This window comes from Squalius cephalus (genome assembly GCF_949319135.1).
Source record: "Squalius cephalus genome assembly, chromosome: 1".
NCBI classification, from domain to species: Eukaryota; Metazoa; Chordata; class Actinopteri; order Cypriniformes; family Leuciscidae; genus Squalius; species Squalius cephalus.
In genome coordinates, this window is record NC_137122.1 from 26,940,193 (window position 1) to 26,962,782 (window position 22,590).

A 22,590-nucleotide genomic window follows, 5' to 3' on the forward strand; every position below is an offset into this window, starting at 1 on the left:
TTCTGCTTGTTGACATCAGGTGTCTTCAGTAATGCTCAATCATCACTCAATTAACCCTCGTGTTATGTTGGAATTCTGTGCACTCCCCTTATGGTCCGGGTCAAATTGACCCGCATTGGATTCAATACAATTCCTCAAAAATCACACTATGAAAAACAACAAAGATTCAGGTTCAAACTGTAAACTTTTAATATCAGCATTTGTCAAATATTCCAAAAAATATATATCTGAAGATATGATTTAATGAAAATGTTTTTTAACCATTTTTTAAAACTATTTAAAATTTGAATATACATTATATTTATATATATTTGCATATACAATTTTTTTACTTTTTTTTTTTTTTTTTTTTTTAGAACATCATAACTGAACAATTAATTAATTAATCTGAGCTCATTTTTCCTGCTGTCTATGTCGAAGTCTCAAGATATTTCAGATATCTTGAATATATAAATGAGAGCTTATTTTACTATCTGTGTCTGTCAAAGATTTTCATTTGTAATTTGCAATTAATTCTGAACACCATGATTTAGCTTTTTCAAGTGTGTTTGGTTTGGGTTAGAGCACTTTTAGATACACTTACACTTTAGAACTGGAGTTGATGCCCTGACATACATAAAATAAATGTTTTTATTTTGTGTCTGTACAGTTGCTTTTGAATAGCTGCCTATGATGGACATCACAAACGTAATAGTAATTTTGTTTGTATTTGTCAAAAAAAAAACACCAGTATGTTGAAAATTTGCATGCATGTTCATGATCAAAAATAAAATAACAAAATATAACCAAGAAATGTTATTATTTTGGTTCTGTACAGTTGCCTTAGAGCGTTAAAATATGCGGGTCAAACTGACCCGCGAACATCACGAAAGGAACAGTAATTTTATTTGTATATGTCAAAAAACACCAGCATGTTGAAACTTTGCATGCATGTTCATGATGATAAATGAGAAAAAGTCACAAAATATCAAGAAAAAAAAAAAAGGTTTAATGTTATTTCAGGTAGCTTGAAAAAATAAATGATACGTAATTTTTACTATCTGTGGCTGACAAAATATTTTTCTGTATTGAAATAAGTGTGGAAAACTATTTTTTTTAGCTTCATAAGGTAGTAAAAAAAATAAAATAACAAAATATAACCAAGAAATGTTATTATTTTGGGTCCGTACAGTTGCCTTAGAGCGTTAAAATATGCGGGTCAAATTGACCCGCGAACATCACGAAAGGAACAGTAATTTTGTTTGTATATGTCAAAAAACACCAGCATGTTGAAACTTTGCATGCATGTTCATGATGATAAATGAGAAAAAGTCACAAAATATCAAGAAAAAAAACATAGGTTAACCAGTATTTCCAACAACTAGAAAAACTAAACGGGTCAAATTGACCCGCAACATAACACAAGGGTTAATCACTTAATTATCTCATTAACTTTAACACTCTTGACTGTTAATTTAACACTCATATTTTAACACTTTACACTCTTGAGTGTGGACTCATATACACTCCCAGGAGTGTTAATTTAACACTGGAGTTTTTGCTGTGTAGACATCAACACTCATCATACAAACCTCAACAATGATGACAATCAACAAGATATTCAGATAAACAGATCAACTCCAAACATCACAAAACAAGCTGCTAAAATTCATGTCACAATGCATGCTGGGATCCATGGATGCGTTTTGATTGGTGCACCCAGAATGCACTGCAGCATGAAGTATTTTGTTGATTGTCACCATTGTTGAGATTCATGTTTATTCGTTAGCTTTGTGATCCTAAATGATAGTTTTCAATAGAAGAAATCAACATAGAGCTCAGTCTCTGTTAAATCTCAGAAACAGCTTTAATACACTTGTGGAAAGTCATACTGGTTAGTAATAAGTGAAGCTGGTTTGTGCTGTTTGTGGAGTTGTTTAATCTTTCTCTGCTGAGATCTTCACAGATTTATTGATTTGATTTGATTTGCAGTTGAATGTTTCAATGGCTGACATCAGATTGCTTATTATTTGCTGTAGAAATGAATTTAAATGGTTATAAAAAAAGTTGTCAACTGAAACATTTGAAATAAAATTATCATTTACAATTTAAATAAAAACAAATGAAATAAAATAATAATTTATTTGGTTGAACTAAGAAAATAAGCCAAATAAGGTGAAATGATGAACTTTGGTATAGAAACTTAAAAGTAAGTTCACTTTACTTTCATAGTTATTTAAACTAAATTTATAAGTTCAAATAACAAACATTTTCAAGTTGAAAATACTAAATAAATACAGCTTAACTGAATCCATGTAAAAAGAAGTAAAGTGTTGACAGTGTAAGACAGATATTGTCTCACTCATCTTCATTGATGATGTGAAGTATTGAGGAAAATGTCTTTGTCTTAAACACTATGGAAGGAAATGTATTTATATCAGCTATATATTTAATGCTGTTTTCTCTTCTTTATATCTTTATCCTGAATTTTCTTCAGCACACGATCAACTACAGAATGAGAAGAGCCGAATACAACATGGTGAATCTGTCTTTATTAAGTTATTAATTAATTGTTCATTAAAAGTCTGTTTACAACCATAAAATATCTACTTAACTATTATTCATTTAGTTTTGTGTATATCTTGGGTCCTATAAATGGTTATCAGTTGTTTATAATGTATATTTATTCAGTCACTGATGTACTTGTGTGATGTTAACACACCCTATAAACACAACTAATGATTGTAACTTGTTTGTAATTTCAATGTCAAGTCACCTTTATTTATATAGTGCTTTTTACAATACAGATTGGTTCACAGCAGCTTTACAGAGATAACAGGAAAATAATGAACAAAGTTTGATTCTGCTGTACAGATCTAATGTCATTTTTTCCTCTATTTCTGAATTTTCTTTAGAACGTGATCAACTTTTACAAAGTCAGAAGATTATTCTACCAAAAGGTGAATTTGTTTATATGCACAGCAAAATCCCCAGTGTTAAATTAACACTCCTCAGTGTACATATGTGTCCACACTACAGGGTAGGGCTGGGCGATTTAAATCGCGATATTGTCATGCGCATCTCGTCAGTAAAGCCGGTTCCTTGATTAGTAGTAAATCGCCATCACCTGCTTTCAGATGGAGCGGCATTTACTACAAAGAACCGTAGTTAACTGACAAGCTGAGCCATATCGCATTAATATCGCGGACGTATCGTCAGCGATAATTAATGCGATATGGCTCAGCTTGTCAGTTAACTACGACTCTTTGTACACAGCAAAAACTCCAGTGTTAAATTAACACTTCTGGGAGTGTATGAGTCCACACTCAAGAGTGTTTAAGTTAATGAGATAATTTAGTGATTAATTTAGTGATGATTGAACATTATTCAAGACACCTGATGTTAACAAGCAGAATCACTGAAGGAGAAAATCACAAATTGTAAGTTACCGTTATGACGATCAATGGTTGCTTTAGTTGGACTCTTGACCCATATATTATTAACTTTAAATTTTGTTTGTCTGTTTTTTCTGAATTATAATCACCAGTTGAACAAAGAAAAAAATGATCTGATGGTGTTGGTTATGTTATGACAATCATCATTTGAACTTGATCACTGAACTCATTAAAATCCTTCTTTCTGACTTCGATTTATGTTGTTGGTTAGTGAATCTGCATAAATGCCCAGAATTTTTGATATAATATAAAGGATTTCTTAAAAGTTGTTTAAAAAAAAAAAAATCATTCTTTTAGGCACACACAGAAGTCAAGATTCAGTCTATGCATCTCAACAATGGTGACGAGCAGAATATTCAATTAGGAAAAGTAAATTACATAGACAATTCAGATCATAATTTATTCATACCGCAATGCATGATGGGAGCCATTAATGAGTTGTGATTGGTGGCAGCCACTGCAACATGCTTTATTATTGTCACCATTGTTGAGATTCACAGGCTGATTATTGATGTCTGTGTTTTAAATGAATTTATCTGAATGCCTTTTGATCAGAACAATGTTTATTAAATATTTTGAATTATAAGTAAAGTACTGATAATCATAGGCTGAAGAATCACTAAACTGCTGCTAACAAGTTAAACCAAACTATCTCAATAAGTTTCCTTTTTCAGATCACAGCATGATTATGTCAAAACATAACCAACACTATAAGATAATATTTTACTTTGTTCATTTAACTGTTATAAATCAATAACAGCATGACAACAGTAAATATTAAAGTAAACATATAATGGTCTAGAGCCCAACTAAAGCAAACACCCATCACCTTAATGGTAACTTACAATTTGTGATTTTCTTCTTCAGTGATTCTGCTTGTTAACATCAGGTGTCTTCAATAATGCTCAATCATCACTAAATGAATCACTTAATTATCTCCTCAGCCCTAAATGCCGCTTCATCTGAAAGCAGGTGATGGTGATTTACTACTAATCAAGGAACCGGCTTTACTGACGAGATGCGCATAACAATATCGCGATTTAAATCGCCCAGCTCTACTACAGGGTGTTAAAAATTAACACTGAAGCAGTGTTGAAGTTAATGAGATAATTAAGTGATTAATTAAGTGATGATTGGCCATTAGTGGTGACACCTGATGATAACAAGCAGAATCATTGACGGAAAGAGAAACAAGAACAGAAAAAAGAGAAACACAAGAACTACTGACTTTGAACCATTATTGCACTTATTATTTTACCAGTTTGACTTTATTTCTGTCATACATCGACACACGGTCTTATTTAGATTTAACAGACAGAAGTTTAGATGGTAATGTTTTATGGAATGTTTCGTTTCATGTCACCATTATGGTGACCAGTGGTTGCTTTAGTTGGGCTCTTGACCCTTTCCTTTTTAACATTAGTATTTCTCTGGCTGCTCCAACTCTGTGCTTTTAGAGCATTTGTGTTATGGCAAGAGAAACTATGATTTGGGCTGTGTTTCCTGAAAGCATCGCAAGCCTAATTTGCAGTTGGTCTGTGATCAAGTAAGGCCTAAAATGCTATTGGAAATGCAGCCCTGGTTATGTTTTGATGATGAAATTACTAGTGACCTGATTTACTGATGGCACTCATCATTATAAACTGATTATCTAAATGTTTTATTAATTTTTCACTACAGTAGTTACTTCCAGCAATGTTTTAAAGCTCTGACGGATTTAAAATCACACACAGACATCAAGAATCTACATATGAATCTCAACAATGGTGACAATCAAACAAATGCTTAATGTTGCAGTGCATGATGGGAGCCACCAATCAGAACGCATCAATGGCTGACATCATGCATTGCAGCATGAATAAATTATGCAGCTGAATTGTCCTGTAATTTTCATTGTTTTTTCTGTTGGCTTTTATTTTGCTATTGTTTTGTTCTGACTTTAGTAGCTTGTTTTGTGATGTTCAGAGTTGATCTGTTTGTCACTAGTTTGTTTTTTGTCACCATTGTTGAGATTCATATGCTGAATCTTGATGTCTGTGTGTTTAAACACAATAGACTCTGAATGACATCAGTGAATCAGGACACTACATGATGATATTTTTATCATCTAAACATACTGTCAGCAGATTATGTTTTCTCTTGCAGTAACAAAAGTGCTTTATAAACACAATGTTGTAGCAACCAAAGAAAAACTAAAGTTAAAAAATAAAAAGGGTCAAGAGCCCAACTAAAGCAAACACTGATCACCAAAATGGTAACTTGAAAAGAAAAATTCCATAAAACATTACCGTCTAAACTTCTGTTAAATCTCAAGAACTTTTGTCGATGTATGACAGAAATAAAGTCAAACTGGTAATAATAAGTGCAACAATGTGTAATGACTTTAAGTCAGTTGTAGTTTTTGTGTTTCTCTTTTTTCTGTTATTGTTTTTTCTCTTTCCGTCAATGATTCTGCTTATTAACATCAGGTGTCACCACTAATGGCCAATCATCACTTAATTAATCACTTAATTATCTCATTAACTTCAACACTGCTTCAGTGTTAACTTAATTATCTCATTAACTTCAACACTGCTTCAGTGTTAATTTTTAACACCCTGTAGTGTGGACACATATGTACACTGAGGAGTGTTAATTTAACACTGGGGATTTTGCTGTGTGCCTTTATTAAAATATGAATCACTTTTGAATTATTTTGCAAAACAATGAATTAATACTCTGTGCATTCATGTCTATACTATTCATTATATTTTATTATAGGATATACAGTATAAACTGTGTAAAGTCATCTAGGATTTTGTTGCTCTTCAAGCAGTGATTAAAATGATTGATCTCATTATTGATCTAAAGATGAATTCTGTTATGAACCCTTTATAACTTCATACTTTCTGTTTCATACTTAGCTGTCCCACATTTAAGAACACACACAGGTGAGTAAAATCTATTCATAAGTAGGCTATTTATTTTAAATTCATGTCAAACATGTATTGATTTATTATTATTATTGTTAATGTTTTTGAGTTTTTGGTATAATGCACTGCATAAATGCAATCAAATGATTAATATACTAAACAAGCTTGTGCACAATTCAGAATTGAATTGATGTCAAAAACAGGATATAGAATTACAATTCGAATTTGAAGTAAAGGAAGCACAATCGTAATTCAGTAAAAATTCAAAGAAATTCATATACATATTTTAAGTGAAGTGTTTAACAATGAAGCTTTACAGTATATGTCAGATATGATTGCATTAAATATTCTATAAATGATATTAGTTTGATCTACTTGTACAGATTACATTAACAGGAAATGTTTTCCATCAGCAATGAATGTTAAAAGCTCTAGTCACAGAGCAAATAATTAAGTTTGATTTATTGTAATTGTAATTTTGTGGAACATGATGGAACATGACTCCATTTCTGTCACGTCTACATAAGATCTTATTGAGAATTAACAGAGGTTTAGATGTTGATGTCTTATTGAAAATGTTTGGTTTGAGGTCACCATCATGGAGAACAGTGTTTGCTTTAGTTGGACTCTTGGCCCTTAACTCTCTTTAAGTTGGTGCTTTATCAGCAATTGCAGGTCTTTATGGAGAACAACATGTCTGCTTTAATAACAGACAAAGGACTGCAATTAAATAATTGCATTCACTGTAGTTATGCTCACTTTTGGATCTTGAATGTAATTTGAGAAAAGGATAATGAACTCAATTGATGTGATAAAAATAATTTGTGTAAGATTGTCCTAAACTATTTAAAAGTTAAAACCGACACACTTAGACATCAGCACTCGTCATATAAACCTCAACAATGGTGACAATCAAAAAATAATTCAGCTGCATAATTTATTCATGCTGCAATGCATGCTGGGAGACATGAATGTGTTTTGTATGCTGGCATGAAGAATGTCACCATTGTTGTGTTTCATATACCGAATATTGATGTCTGTTTATACATATAAATTCACAGAATTCAACATTCAGCATCTGAGACACAATAATGTTGTTACAAATAATCTTTTTCACAAATAATCTTTTTCACATTCGTTGAGTTTATTATTGTTCAATAGTGTTTCAATTCCTTAAGTCATCAATTACAGAAAAAGCAGTCATTTGTCTGTTATTTAAACAAACATGTTGATCTACTTTATACATGCAGAAATGTTCTCCATGAACACCTGCAATTGCTGATAAAGCACCAACTTAAAGAGAGTTAAGGGCCAAGAGTCCAACTAAAGCAAACACTGTTCTCCATGATGGTGACCTCAAACCAAACATTTTCAATACGACATCAACATCTAAACCTCTGTTAATTCTCAATAAGATCTTCTGTAGACGTGACAGAAATGGAGTCATGTTCCATCATGTTCCACAAAATTACAATTACAATAAATCAAACTTAATTATTTGCTCTGTGACTAGAGCTTTTAACATTCATTGCTGATGGAAAACATTTCCTGTTAATGTAATCTGTACAAGTAGATCAAACTAATATCATTTATAGAATATTTAATGCAATCATATCTGACATATACTCTAAAGCTTCATTGTTAAACACTTCACTTAAAATATGTATATGAATTTCTTTGAATTTTTACTGAATTACGATTGTGCTTCCTTTAATTCAAATTCGAATTGTAATTCTATATCCTGTTTTTGACATCAATTCAATTCTGAATTGTGCACAAGCCTGATACTAAATGATCAAAGATGTTTTCCCTACTATTCTTGCATAAGAAGTATGGGTTATATATGTTATTTTACAGCGTCCTTGTTACATATGTTACATGTACTTACCATAGTAATAACAGTAAAATATCCATTATTACATGCAACTAACCCTCAACCAAACAATCCTAATCCTACCCTAACCCTAGAGTAAGTGCATGTAGTTAATTAAAAGTACTCTTAAATATTGAATTACACTGGAACAATGACACCTTAAAAGAAAGTGTAACCGAATTTTGTATTGAACGTAAGAGACAAGGGGGCAGGGCTCATTTCACTCAGGCAACCAATCAGTCTCTCAGGATCATTGTGAAGCAATCAAGCCCTAGCAACCATTCAGAGCACCCTAGCAACAAGTTCCATAAACTTCCAATCAAAGAGATCAAATGAGATATCTTGTGAAGTGTCATAGAAACATGAGGGTGCACAGCAAAAACTCCAGTGTTAAATGAACTCTCCTGGGAGTTTATTTGACTCCAGACTCAAGAGTCTGTTAAAGTTAATGAGATAATTAAGTGATTAATTGAGTGATGATTGACCATTATTGAAGACACCTGATGTTAACAAGCAGAATCACTGAAGGAGACTTTTTTTTTTTTAAGACACAGTTATGGTGATCAGTGTTTGCTTTAGTTGGGCTCTTGACCCTTAAATCATTAACATTAGATTTTGTTTGGCTGTTGTATCTGAGTAACTCGTAACTCTCAGATGAACAAAGATAAATGTTCAGCAGATGGTGTTGGTTATGTTTTGACATAATCATAATTTGACCTGAATCACTGAACTCAGTTGGAGTATAATCTCTGACGTATATTGTTGATTACAGCATCACTGTGATTCTACAGCATAAGATCCAGAATTTTCTAAATAATCTAAAGGATTTTTTGAAAGTTGTTCTGATAAAACAAAATCTTTCTTTTAGGCACACAAAGACATCAAGAAACAGTGTATGAATCTCAACAATGGTGACAAACAGAATATTCAATTAGGGAAAGGAAATTGCTAAGACAATTCAGATCATAATTTATTCATACCGCAATGCATGATGGGAGCCATGAATGAGTTTTGATTGGTTGCACCCAGAATGCACTGCAACATGCTTTATTATTGTCACCATTGTTGAGATTCACAGGCTGATTATTGATGTTAGTGTGTCTAAATAAAGAAATACTTAAAGTCTTATGAGGAGAACAACTTTTAAAAAATATTTTGGATTATGTTGAAAATTATTTGCTGTAAAATCACAGGTCTGCTTGCTATACTCAACAAGGTAGACATAATTCTTTAAATGAGATGTGTGCTTCAGGTCAAACTATAATTATGTCTGTTGAGCTGAATCTCAGAAATGAGTCTCAAAGAACTACACTTCCCAGAATGCACCAGCAGCAAACCGGCTGCTAGTCACCTGATCAATCATTATCACTGATTTGGAGCACCTGTGAAGACATGGAGGTCCTCAGTCATTTAGAGAAACAAACTTCACAGAGAAGACACTCCAAGTTCACTCACTCGTAGGTTCAGTCCAAAGACGCCAATGGTTGGTGAAATGTTTTATTTACTTTCATGGTGTTTGAAATGCTGCTTAATATGTTTGAACTATGTTTAACTGCTGTGTAGGTTGGTTAAGGAACACATTGTAGCATTGACTTCACTGAATTTTTGTTAAATGGGTTCTTTATTCAATGTAAAAGGCTCAAGTGGGTAATTAATCATAAAATGTATTTAAAATGTTTAATTAAACGTAGGGCTGGGCGATTTAAATCGCGATATTGTTATGCGCATCTCGTCAGTAAAGCCGGTTCCTTGATTAGTAGTAAATCATCACCATCACCTGCTTTCAGATGAAGCGGCATTTAGGGCTGAGGAGATAATTAAGTGATTAATTGAGTGATGATTGAGCATTATTGAAGACACCTGATGTTAACAAGCAGAATCACTGAAGAAGAAAATCACAAATTGTAAGTTACCATTAAGGTGATGGGTGTTTGCTTTAGTTGGGCTCGGTGAAATCTTGTCATGGGTAGGCTATGACCTATCAATGTGGCATATGTTCATATATTCATTCAGTTAATGTAGCAACCCAAGTTCATATCAGGCATCATCACATCGCTGCCTGCATACAGCAAAGTCATATGTGAGGCTAATGCACAATCAAATCTAATAATCAAATTAATGAACACATCTATCTTATGACTTATACAACAAACAAATGTTTTGTGCGGGACACAGTAAGAGAGGGAGACGGCGCGGTGTCAGCGAACCGACAAGCAGCCTAGTCAATATTGTGTAGTATTAATGCCATGGTTCAACAAATAATGTAAAGGTTAAATAATAATTCACTTAGACTTTATAAGAAGCAATTGCGACTTTATTTCACACAATTCTGACTTTATATTTCGCAATTCTGAATTTATAACACATTTTGCAACTTTATATCACACAATTCTGACTTTATAACATGCAATTGCGACTTTATTTCACGCAATTGACTTTATATCTCGCAATTCTGACTTTATAACACGCAATTGCGACTTTATTTCACGCAATTCTCTGAAATAATGACAGAATTGCGAGATGTAAACTGTGAGATAAAAAGTCGCAATTATCTTTTAAAATGTTTTATTCTGTGGCGGAAACAAGCTTCCATACCTCCTGGCCTCTTCCTCCCATCCTCCCTGACGCGTACCATTACGGCCGGCCCAGCTTATCGGTAGGCGCCGGTGGTGCCGCGGTAGCCTACCTGAGAAAACGTTTTGGAAAAGACGGGCTATGGACCCAACCAACTCTATAGGAGGGGAGGGGAGAACTCCCTCACATGGTACAACCTATGCAGAGGCTGCGCGCTGCGGTGTCAGAATGCGGAACGTGTGTAACCTAATGTAACTAACGTGACAAATGTGAAAAAACAAAAATCCTCGACCGGCCCAAAAGTGAAGCGGCCCACCGGGAATTCTCCCGATTACCCACCCCGGGCCTGCTGACAGCCAACGCTAGGCGCCGCTAGATCGGGAAGCGCGGATTGAGTGAGAGCGAGTGGATCACGTGACATGAAGCAAGCTCGGTCTCTGCCTCAATGTTGATCATTCAAGACAGCATGAGAACTGACTGCGCATGCGCAAACCTACGTAAACTACGTTCTATGGACCAAAGAGGCACTGCTAACCTCTGCCTCAATGGCCATGGCCTTGAATTTCCTGCATGAAACAATGGTTTTAGGAGCAAACAATGGCAAAATGAGTATATTATATGTGTATTCCTGAAAATTTTCGTTACAAAAATTAATATTTGGAATAAAATAAATGCAATTAATAATGTGGTGAATTAATAAAGTTCTTGGAATTAATAAATGTAATGTCAACATTTCCTTTGGTGAGGCACTGCCTACCCTGCCTACCCTGACCGCACGTCCCTGGCTCTAGACCATTATATGTTTACTTTAATATTTACTGTTGTTTGTCTGCTGTTATTGATTTATAACAGTTTAAATGAACAAAGTAAAATGTTATCTTATAATGTTGGTTATGTTTTGACATAATCATGCTGTGATCTGAAAAAGGAAACTTATTGAAATAGTTTGGTTTAACTTATTAGCAGCAGTTTAGTGATTCTTCAGCCTATGATTATCAGTACTTTACTTATAATTCTAAATATTTAATAAACATTGTTCTGATCAAAACACATTCAGATAAATTCATTTAAAACACAGACATCAATAATCAGCCTGTGAATCTCAACAATGGTGACAATAATAAAGCATGTTGCAGTGGCTGCCACCAATCACAACTCATTAATGGCTCCCATCATGCATTGCGGTATGAATAAATTATGATCTGAATTGTCTATGTAATTTACTTTTCCTAATTGAATATTCTGCTCCTCACCATTGTTGAGATGCATAGACTGAATCTTGACATCTGTGTGTGCCTAAAAGAATGATTTTTTTTTAAACAACTTTTAAGAAATCTTTAATATTATATCAAAAATTCTGGCCATTTATTCAGATTCACAGTTATGCTGTAACCAACAACATAAATCGAAGTCAGAAAGAAGGATTTTAATGAGTTCAGTGATCTAGTTCAAATGATGATTGTCATAATATAACCAACACCATCAGATCACTTTTTATTCTTTGTTCAACTGGCAGTTTTAACTCAGATACAACCGCCAAAGAAAATCTAAAGTACACATAAAAGGGTCAGAGCCCAACTAAAGCAACTACCCATCACAATAATGGTAACTTACAATTTGCGATTTTCTCCTTCAGCGATTCTACTTGTTAACATCAGGTGTCTTCAATAATGCTCAATCATCACTAAATTAATCACTTAGTTATCTCATTAACTTAAACACTCTTGAGTGTGGACTCATACACTCCCAGGAGTGTTAATTTAACTCTGGAGGTTGTAACATTCAGATCGTACCAGTAAACCTGCACATACTGTTTACGTCATCACGTTGGTATACGTGAGAGGCGGAGGGATATGTTCACTATGTTTGGGAGTGAGAGTGTATATGGTTGCAGAGTAATAAAAGCACGGTATGCAAAACTCAGTCTGATCATTCAGGATAGTACACCTAAATACTACACTGGCGACGAGGATCAATAATAACGAAAACATCTCCTGGACAGCGGACATTTGCATGTGGAAGAAAGTTCGGAGTGAAAGCAACCGGCTGTAATGTGAGCCAGATAGTTAGAAACCAGACAGTTAGCATGGCGCTAGCACACAGCCCGTCCGTACCACAGTTCGATACAGAGAGTGAACCCAGCTCTGTCGGACCGAGGTGGAATAAGTGGCTTCAGAGGTTTGAGAACTACACTACAGCTATGAACATAACCGGGGACCCAAGACTGAAAGCCCTCCTGTTACATCTGGCTGGCGAAAGAGTGCACGACATATACGACACAGTGGCGGCAGAGACAGACAAGTATGCAGACGTTAAAACAAAACTCACCGAGTACTTCTCGCCCAAAAAGAATGTCCAGTATGAAGTGTACGTCTTCAGGAAAGCTGCACAACAGCCCGGTGAGAATCTAGATGCATATAATACGAGACTTCGCATGCTGGCAAAATACTGTGAGTTTAGTGACGTGGACAATGAAATAAAGTCACAGATCATCCAAAGCTGCACATCCTCCAGAGTGCGCAAATATGGTTTGAGGGAGGCAAACAAGACATTAAAAGAACTGCTTGAATACGGCAGGACTCTTGAACTTTCTGAACTGCAGTCAAAAGGAATTGAACAAGGTTCTAATCCCATTACTGCTGTGAATCAATTACACAGAAAAATCCACAAGAAGACATACCAAAAACGTCCGGCAGGTGGCAGCAACACACAATGCAGAAACTGCGGGGGTGAGTGGCCACACAAAAACGAATGCCCTGCAAGGGGTAAACAATGTAAAGCTTGTGGGAAGCAAAACCACTTCGCAAGACAGTGTAGGTCAAAATCACAACACACTGAACAGCAAGCAGAGACACAGGGTTACAAAAAAAGCTATAGAAAGAAAATTAATCAGGTGGAAACACACAGTGAATCAGCTCAACCCAAGTCATCTTCAAGCAGTGATGAATCCTATGCATATACTGTCAACAGCAATAGCAACAGTAAGCAGCCGCTAACACAAATCAAGCTATATGGAGACACAGTGCCAGTTCTGATCGACTCTGGTGCTGCTGTAAACATCATCAGTGAAATGACATACAACAAGCTGAGTATCCAGCCCCGCCTCCTGCACACAGATCTCAGAATACTTGCCTATGGGTCCAAAGACGCACTGCCCATCCTAGGCGAAGAACAAGACGAAAACAGATGGGACGTTCTATGTGATTAAAGGTGATGGCTGCTCCCTACTCAGCTACCAGACAGCTGATGAATTGGGGCTGATCAAAATTATACGCACTATCAGACCTCCCTCAGTGAACCTCACAGTAGCAGATGAGCTTGTGAACAGACACCCCGAGCTGTTTGAAGGCGTTGGTAAGCTCAAAGACTTTCAAGTGACACTTCATATAAACCCAGACATACAGCCCACATGCCAGCCACACCGCAGAGTTCCTTTTCATGTACGTCAGAAAGTGGAAGCTGAACTACAGAGACTGGAAGCCGAGGACATCATAGAGGAAGTGACAGGCCCAACACCCTGGGTCTCACCCATTGTAACACCACCAAAGCCCAAAGACCCAGACAAGGTACGCATATGTGTTGACATGCGCCAAGCAAACACAGCCATCCAAAGAGAACGTCACCTGACTCCCACTATAGATGATGTCATTCATGAACTGAATGGAGCAACCGTATTCTCAAAGCTGGATCTGACATCGGGATATCACCAGCTGGAATTACATCCTAACAGCAGGTATATTACCACATTCACAACACACCTGGGCCTGAGAAGATACAAGCGCCTCAACTTTGGCATCTCGTCAGCCGCGGAGGTGTTTCAGAACACAATCCATCAGACACTTCAGGGCATCGCAGGGGTGAAGAATCTCAGCGATGACATCATCGTCTACGGAGTGACGCAGGCTGATCATGACAAGAGCCTAACAGCCGTGTTCCAGCGACTCAAAGAACGTGGCCTCACACTAAACCGAAAGAAGTGTGAATTCAACAAGACGCAACTAGAGTTCTTCGGTTTCATTTTCTCCGCTGGTGGTGTCTCAGCAGATCCCAAGAAGATCGACGCCATATACCAAGCCAAAAAGCCGAAGGATGCTGCAGAGGTCAGAAGTCTGTTGGGCATGGCGAACTACTGCTCACGCTTCATCCCTAATTTCGCCACGGTAACAGAGCCCCTCAGAAAGCTCACGAGGAAGAGCACGACATGGCAGTGGGGCGCAGAACAGGATGCAGCACTGAGCACACTGAGAGAGAGTCTCACCAGCGAGACCACGATGGCATACTTTAACCCGAACAGAGAAACAGAGCTCATCATCGACGCTAGTCCAGTTGGGTTAGGGGCAATACTGCTGCAAAAAGACAAAGAAAAGAAACACGTCATCGCATATGCAAGCCGAGCACTCAGTGACGTCGAGAGGAGGTACTCTCAAACAGAGCGTGAAGCGCTCGCAATTGTATGGAGCTGCGAACACTTTCATCTCTACATCTACGGCAAAGAGTTCACAATGGTGACGGATCATAAGCCGCTCGAACTCATCTGGAACAACCCCAGGTCCAAGCCACCTGCCCGCATCGAGCGATGGGGACTCCGGCTGCAGCCATACAACCTCAAAATAGAATATAGGAAAGGGACTGATAATCCAGCAGACTACTTGTCCCGCCATCCAATCCCAGCACAGACACCTACCAAAAACACCCGTGCCACAAAAATAGCTGAAGAATATATAAGCTTCATCGTGCAGAGCAACACACCAAAAGCGATGACTCTGGATGAAATCAAGTCTGAGACACTCAAGGATGCAACACTACAAAAGGTTAGCGCTCTCATATGCAACAATGCATGGCACACAGTCACAAAAGACTCTGCGCTAAGACAGTATGAACATGTGAAAAGCGAGCTCACAGTGTCACACGAAAATGACATCATACTTAAGGGATCCAGAATCGTTATTCCCTCATCACTTGAGCACAGAGTACTTCAGCTCGCCCACGAGGCACATCAGGGCATCACAAAAACCAAGGCCCTCTTGAGAGAGAAGGTGTGGTTCCCAGGCATCGACCGACGGGCTGAGGAAATGGTCAGAAACTGCTTAGCATGTCAAGCAACCACACCGGAAACGCACACAGAACCCCTACAGATGTCAGACCTCCCTGACACAGTCTGGCAAGATGTAAGTGCAGACTTCTATGGCCCACTACCAACGGGTGAACACCTGCTAGTCATCGTAGATGAGTACTCCCGATACCCCATGGTGGAAGTCATACACTCCACCTCTGCAAACTCTGTTATCCCTGTCATAGACAAAATCTTTTCCATGTTTGGCATCCCCAGATCTGTGAAAACAGATAACGGCCCCCCATTCACCAGTGAACAGTTTAGCAAGTTTGCAGCCTACATGGGATTTCACCATCGAAAGATCACACCACTATGGCCCCAGGCAAATGCCACTGCAGAGAGGTTTATGAGAACACTTGGAAAATGCCTCCGTGTTGCCCACATGAAGAACATCCCCTGGAAACAGCATCTCTACACATTCCTGCGTGAGTACCGTTCAACACCACACAGCACAACAACAACATCACCCGCTGAGTTGTTGCTCAAACGCAGGATACATACAAAGATGCCTTCTGTGAGCACACCCACTGGATTGGACAAGGATCTCCGCAGGAGAGACCACGAGGCCAAGGCCAAAATGAAGTTGTACTCTGACACTCGCCGACACGCTACACATTACCCTCTCCAACCTGGTGACATTGTGTTGTGCTCTCAACCCAGGTGCAACAAACTCACAGCAGCATACAACCACAAGCCGTATAGAGTAACCACAGTCAAAGGATCTATGGTCACTGCTGAGCGGGATGGACACAGAGTGACAAGAAATTCATCCTTCTTCAAAAAGCTTGACCCTGGCCTGTGTGACACATCGACAACAGAAGAAGATGATGAAGTCACTGCTGACACAGTCCCAGTGGTGGCAAGATACCCTGCTAGGCACCGACAGCCTCCACAGTACCTCAGAGACTTTGTCATGGCCTATAAAATGGACTGAGTAGGTACTTAATTGATTTATTATACTGAAGCAATCTATTTGTTTATTTTCATGTCTTGCCGTTGATCGCAGACCAAGTGAATGTTTAGTTGTTGATCACCCAAGTAAGTAGAAGAGGAAATAACATAACTGAGTTCAGTAGTTAAAAAAAAAAAAGAAAAAAAAAAGAAGTGATGTAACATTCAGATCGTACCAGTAAACCTGCACATACTGTTTACGTCATCACGTTGGTATACGTGAGAGGCGGAGGGATATGTTCACTATGTTTGGGAGTGAGAGTGTATATGGTTGCAGAGTAATAAAAGCACGGTATGCAAAACTCAGTCTGATCATTCAGGATAGTACACCTAAATACTACACAGGTTTTGCTGTGTACAAAGAGCCGTAGTTAACTGACAAGCTGAGCCATATCGCATTAAATATCGCTGGCGATACGTCCGCGATATTGATGCGATTTGGCTCAGCTTGTCAGTTAACTACGGCTCTTTGTAGTAAATGCCGCTCCATCTGAAAGCAGGTGATGGCGATTTACTACTAATCAAGGAACCGGCTTTACTGATGAGATGCGCATAACAATATCGCAATTTAAATCGCCCAGCCCTAATTAAACGTTTAAACTCATTTAAAATTCATTAAAATGTTTAACTGAAATGTTTAATTAAAATGGTAACTTTTGTTCTCTGTCTTTTAAAGGTTTACAACCTAATTCATTGAACTGACCAATCAACTGACAAAGCCAAAACAAAAATAAAAATGATTGAGTCGGAAATTTGAGTTGTCCTTGTGTCCTTTGGAAATTGAACAAGAGTAGGACTTGACAATGTCTAAACATAACCAACACAACCTGGGGTGCGTTTCCCGAAAGCATCGTTGGCCAACTATGGTCGCAAGTTCATCGCAATGTCCATTGAACTCTATTGGTAACGACGGAACTTGCAACCATAGTTGGCCAACGATGCTTTCGGGAAACGCACCCCTGATCAACTTTTCTCTTTGTTCATCTGAGAGTTATAACTCAGATACAACAGCCAAACAAAATCTAATGTTAACTAGTGATGTTACATTTGACACTGAAGCTTCAAAGCGCGTATCGAGTTTGCAGCGCAATTTCTCATGAAGCTCCATGCTGGAGCACGTATTGCTTTCAGAGAAACACGTGATCAACAAAAAACGAAGCCTCACTTTCTTTCCAGTCACGTGAAATGCTTCACTTTGCGTGTCGGAATGTTTGAACCCAGACCACTCTACAGGTTTTTGGAAGTTTAAGTCCATTTACTAACTTTTTTATGTATTTATAAGCCTATAGCCTATGTTACATGATCATATTCTGACATAAACAGCATAGAAACAATTAATAACCATAATTTACTTGCATCAAGCAACTCTGTTGGTATTTTTATAATTAGTATTAATATAATTGTTACATTTAATTTATTGACACACTTTAATGTGAATTATATTATCAGAAAACTGAACATTTAGCGTAGTCAGGCTTTTATTTGTGTTTAATGGATAAAACAACGGAGGGGTAATACGCACTCGGGTTTATGGCTGCTATACATTTGACCTGCCACAAGATGGCGCTGTTTCCGAAGCTCTTGATGCCTCAAATCTTTTCCCGGAACAATCAGGGGAAACCCTCATTGCTTTATGAGGCTTCATTTGCCCATCCCTAATGTTAACAGTTTAAGGGTCAAGAGCCCAACTAAAACAAACACTGATCACCCAGCCCGATCTCATCCCAAGGCGTCATATACTTGACGCTTTTGACATTTCGTCTACATCCAACGCACATGGCACCCTTTAGCGTCAATATGAGATGCAGATAGATATGGGCCAGAAGGCGCCTCCTAGCGGTCTAACCCTAACCCTACCCCAGACCTAAACCTACCCATAACCGAACAAAGCTCTGTGCGTGTCATATTGACGCTAAAGAGTGCCATGTGCGTTGGATGTAGACGAAATGTCAAAAGTGTCAGTATATGACGCCCTAGGATGAGAATGCGTTGGATCACCATAACAGTTTTCTCCTTCAGTGATTCTGCTTGTTAACATCAGGTGTCTTCAATAATGGTCAATCATCACTCAATGAATCACTTAATTAGCTCATTAACTTTAACACTCTTGAGTGTTAATTTATACACTCTTATTTTAACACTTTAACACTCTTGAGTCTGGAGCCATATGAACTCCCAGAAGAGAGCAAACAGACGAATCACGAATCACCTTGAACACTTCCTAGTAGGGCTGGGCGATATATCGCATGATATTGTTATGCGCATCTCGTCAGTAAAGCCAGTTCCTTGATTAGTAGTAAATCACCATCACCTGCTTTCAGATGGAGCGGCATTTACTACACAGCAAAATCTCCAGTGTTAAATTAACACTCCTGGGAGTGTATATGAGTCCACACACAAGAGTGTTCAAGTTAATGAGATAATTAAGTGATTAATTTAGTGATGATTGAGCATTATTGAAGACACCTGATGTTAACAAGTAGAATCACTGAAGGAGAAAATCTCAAATTGTAAGCCACCGTTATGGCGATCATTGTTTGCTTTAGTTGGACTCTTGACCCTTATACATTCACTTTAAATTTTGTTTGTCTGCTGTTATTGATTTATAACAGTCAAATGAACAAAGAAAAGTGTGATCTGATAGTGTTGGTTATGTTTTGACATAATCATGCTGTGATCTGAAAAATGAAACTTATTGAGATAGTTTAGTTTATCTTGTTAGCAGCAGCTCTGTGATTCTACAGCATATGATTATCAGTATTTTTCTTATAATCAAAAATATTTAATAAACATGGTTCTGATCAAAACACTTACAAATGAATTTTTTTAGAAACACAGACATCAATAATCAGCCTGTGAATCTCAACAATGGTGACAATAATAAAGCATGTTGCAGTGGCTGCCACCAATCACAACTCATTAATGGTTCCCATCATGCATTGCGGTATGAATAAGTTATGATCTGAATTGTCTGTTATTTACTTTTCCTAATTGAATATTCTGCTCATCACCATTGTTGAGATGCATAGACTGAATCTTGACGTCTGTGTGTGCCTAAAAGAAAGATTTTTTTTTAAAACAACTTTTAAGAAATCCTTTATATTATATCTAAAATCATGGATTTTTATGCAGAATCACAGTTATGCTGTAACCAACAACATAAATCAAAAACATAAAGTTCAAATGATGATTGTCATAATATAACCAACACCATCAGATCACTTTTTTTCTTTGTTCATCTGGCAGTTATAACTCAGATACAGCAGTCAAACAAAATCTAAAGTTAATAATATAAGGGGTCAAGAGCCCAACTAAAGCAACCAATGATCGCCATAACGTTGGCTTACAATTTGAGATTTTCTCCTTCAGTGATTCTGCTTGTTAACATCAGGTGTCTTCAATAATGCTCAATCATCACTCAATTAATCACTTAATTATCTCATTAACTTAAACACTCTTGAGTGTGGACTCATACACTCCCAGGAGTGTTAATTTAACACTGGAGTTTTTGCTGTGTACAAAGAGCCATAGTTAACTGACAAGCTGAGCCATATCACATTAATTATCGCTGGCGATACATCCGCGATATGGCTCAGCTTGTCAGTTAACAACGGCTCTTTGTAGTAAATGCCGCTCCATCTGAAAGCAGGTGATGGCGATTTACTACTAATCAAGGAACCGGCTTTACTGACGAGATGCGCATAACAATGTGATGCGATATATCGCCCAGCCCTACTTCCTAGTCCCGTCCTAGCATGGTCAAGAACCCTAGCAACCCAAACCCAAAGAGGAATATCTTCAACTCTGAATGTCATAAAGGGATTGTGCTTGGTTTATCATTCATTCTCACAAACATGCCTTTGGAGTTTCATCATCACTGGCAGCTGCCAAACCACTCCCTAGCAACTCCCTAGCAACCTAGCTAAAAACTATAAGAAACTAGAAACTGCCTAGCAACACCCTAATAACCACAGAGAACACCATAACAACCACCTAGCAATGCACTAGAAACCAACCAGACCCTGGCAACCAGGCCGAGTACCGTAGCAATTGTATAGCAACAACCACCCAGAATGCCTATCATCCAAAACACCCTAGCAACCACCCAGAATACCCTAGCAACTTCAAGCTTTTTAAACTACTTCAGACTTTCTGTTCAGGTTTTCTCAAGCCATCTTTAACATTTGCTTACAAACATTTTAATCTAGTTTACAATTAATGCAATATTTTTATTTTTGTTTATCTTGATCTAAAGTTACTATGATTCCTAATTATAAAATATAATTCTTTATTTTGTTATATGCTCATCTATAAAGCAGAATTTTGAATATTTTCAACAGTGAATGTGATTCTGGATCCTGATTCAGCTCATCCACTTCTCATCGTGTCTCATGATGGGAAACAAATGGAATATGGAAACACACTGAACGCAGTGGATGGGGGAAAAGACAGGTTTGATTATTATCTTGGTGTTCTGGGGAAGGACGGATTCTCCTCAGGGTGTTTTTACTTTGAGGTGCAGGTGAAGGATCAAACTGAGTGGGATTTAGGAGTGACCAGCGAATCCAGTAACAGGAGCGGCAAGCTCGGTCTGAGTCCTGAGAAAGGATACTGGACTGTGAGACGGAGAGATGTGAGGTATTGGGCTCTTGTAGATTCTCAATCTGTCCTTCTTTCTCTGAGAGTGGAGCCTCAGAGGGTCGGTGTGTTTGTGGATTATGAGGAGGGTCTTGTCTCTTTTTATGATGTGAAGTCCATGTCTCATATCTACACTTACACTGGTCAGTCTTTTAATGAGAAACTCTATCCATGTGTTGGTTTGGAGTATATGTGGAAATGGACGAATGGAAACTCCACACCACTGATTATCTGTGATGATTATTAATGAGATCAGTGAATGAATTTACATGATCAAGTGAAATAAAAGGAAATACAATACAAAAAGTGTCATAGCCATAAATATGAACTATTATTCAGAAATGTGGACACAGAAGTGTGTGTGAGGGGTTCATCTGGTCACTGTTCTCCATCAGCACCTCCTCATCTCCACTAGATAGTGAATGAAAGTCATCATGAAGTGCTGATCGCACAGTTAACTGTTTCTCCCTCAATAGTGTTTGGTGTTTGTTGATGAACGTCCAGATTGAGTAAAGCTGGAATCAAAGAATAAGCTCAAATATAAGACATTTTCATGTGTGTAACGCTTTGCTCACAACATCATTCCCACAATGCCATTTGTGTTATTCAGTTTTCATGTGGATAGCGTAAAGAATTAGCCGTGTCCAAACTTCTGATCCGACACAGATGAATAGATGAGTTTAAGTTCATTCATGTATTCATATATTCTTAAGTAATCGCTTGTATTCTTCATTTTCATTCTTTTATTATTAGGATGGATATCGTTCACCCAAAAAGAAAATTTTCATGTCTTTCCAACCCTGTTTTTATTGTTCTATTAAACAAAATATTGAGATGTTATCAGTCTTGTCATTGTATTTACAGTTGATTTTTACTGTCAAGCTCTTAAAGGACTTTAAGTTCTGTTGCTTTTATATGAAAATATAATGAACAAGACAAGGGGGGGGGGGGGTGAAATGCTATTTCATGCATACTGAGTTTTTTACACTGGTAAAGAGTTGGATTCCCATGCTAAACATGGACAAAGTTTCAAAAACTAAGTTGTACGTTTGAAGGAGTATTTTTGTTCCAAAAATACTCCTTCCGGTTTGTCAC

The 22,590-nt window shown here is 37.4% G+C and overlaps 1 protein-coding gene across 2 annotated transcripts in view; it reads left to right on the forward strand.

The window, feature by feature from the left end:
- The window catches only part of LOC307158108 (butyrophilin subfamily 1 member A1-like), a 42,021-nt gene extending 19,685 nt beyond the window's left edge, over positions 1-22,336 (forward strand). For both annotated transcript variants that reach the window (XM_079870405.1, XM_079870404.1), the window contains 4 exons: positions 2,477-2,518; positions 2,895-2,939; positions 6,338-6,364; positions 21,198-22,336. In XM_079870405.1, coding sequence (XP_079726531.1) covers positions 2,477-2,518; positions 2,895-2,939; positions 6,338-6,364; positions 21,198-21,742 — 659 coding nt within the window. In that variant the 3' untranslated portion in view covers positions 21,743-22,336. The remainder of the gene's footprint in view (positions 1-2,476; positions 2,519-2,894; positions 2,940-6,337; positions 6,365-21,197) is intronic.
- Positions 22,337-22,590: the final 254 nt, after the last annotated feature.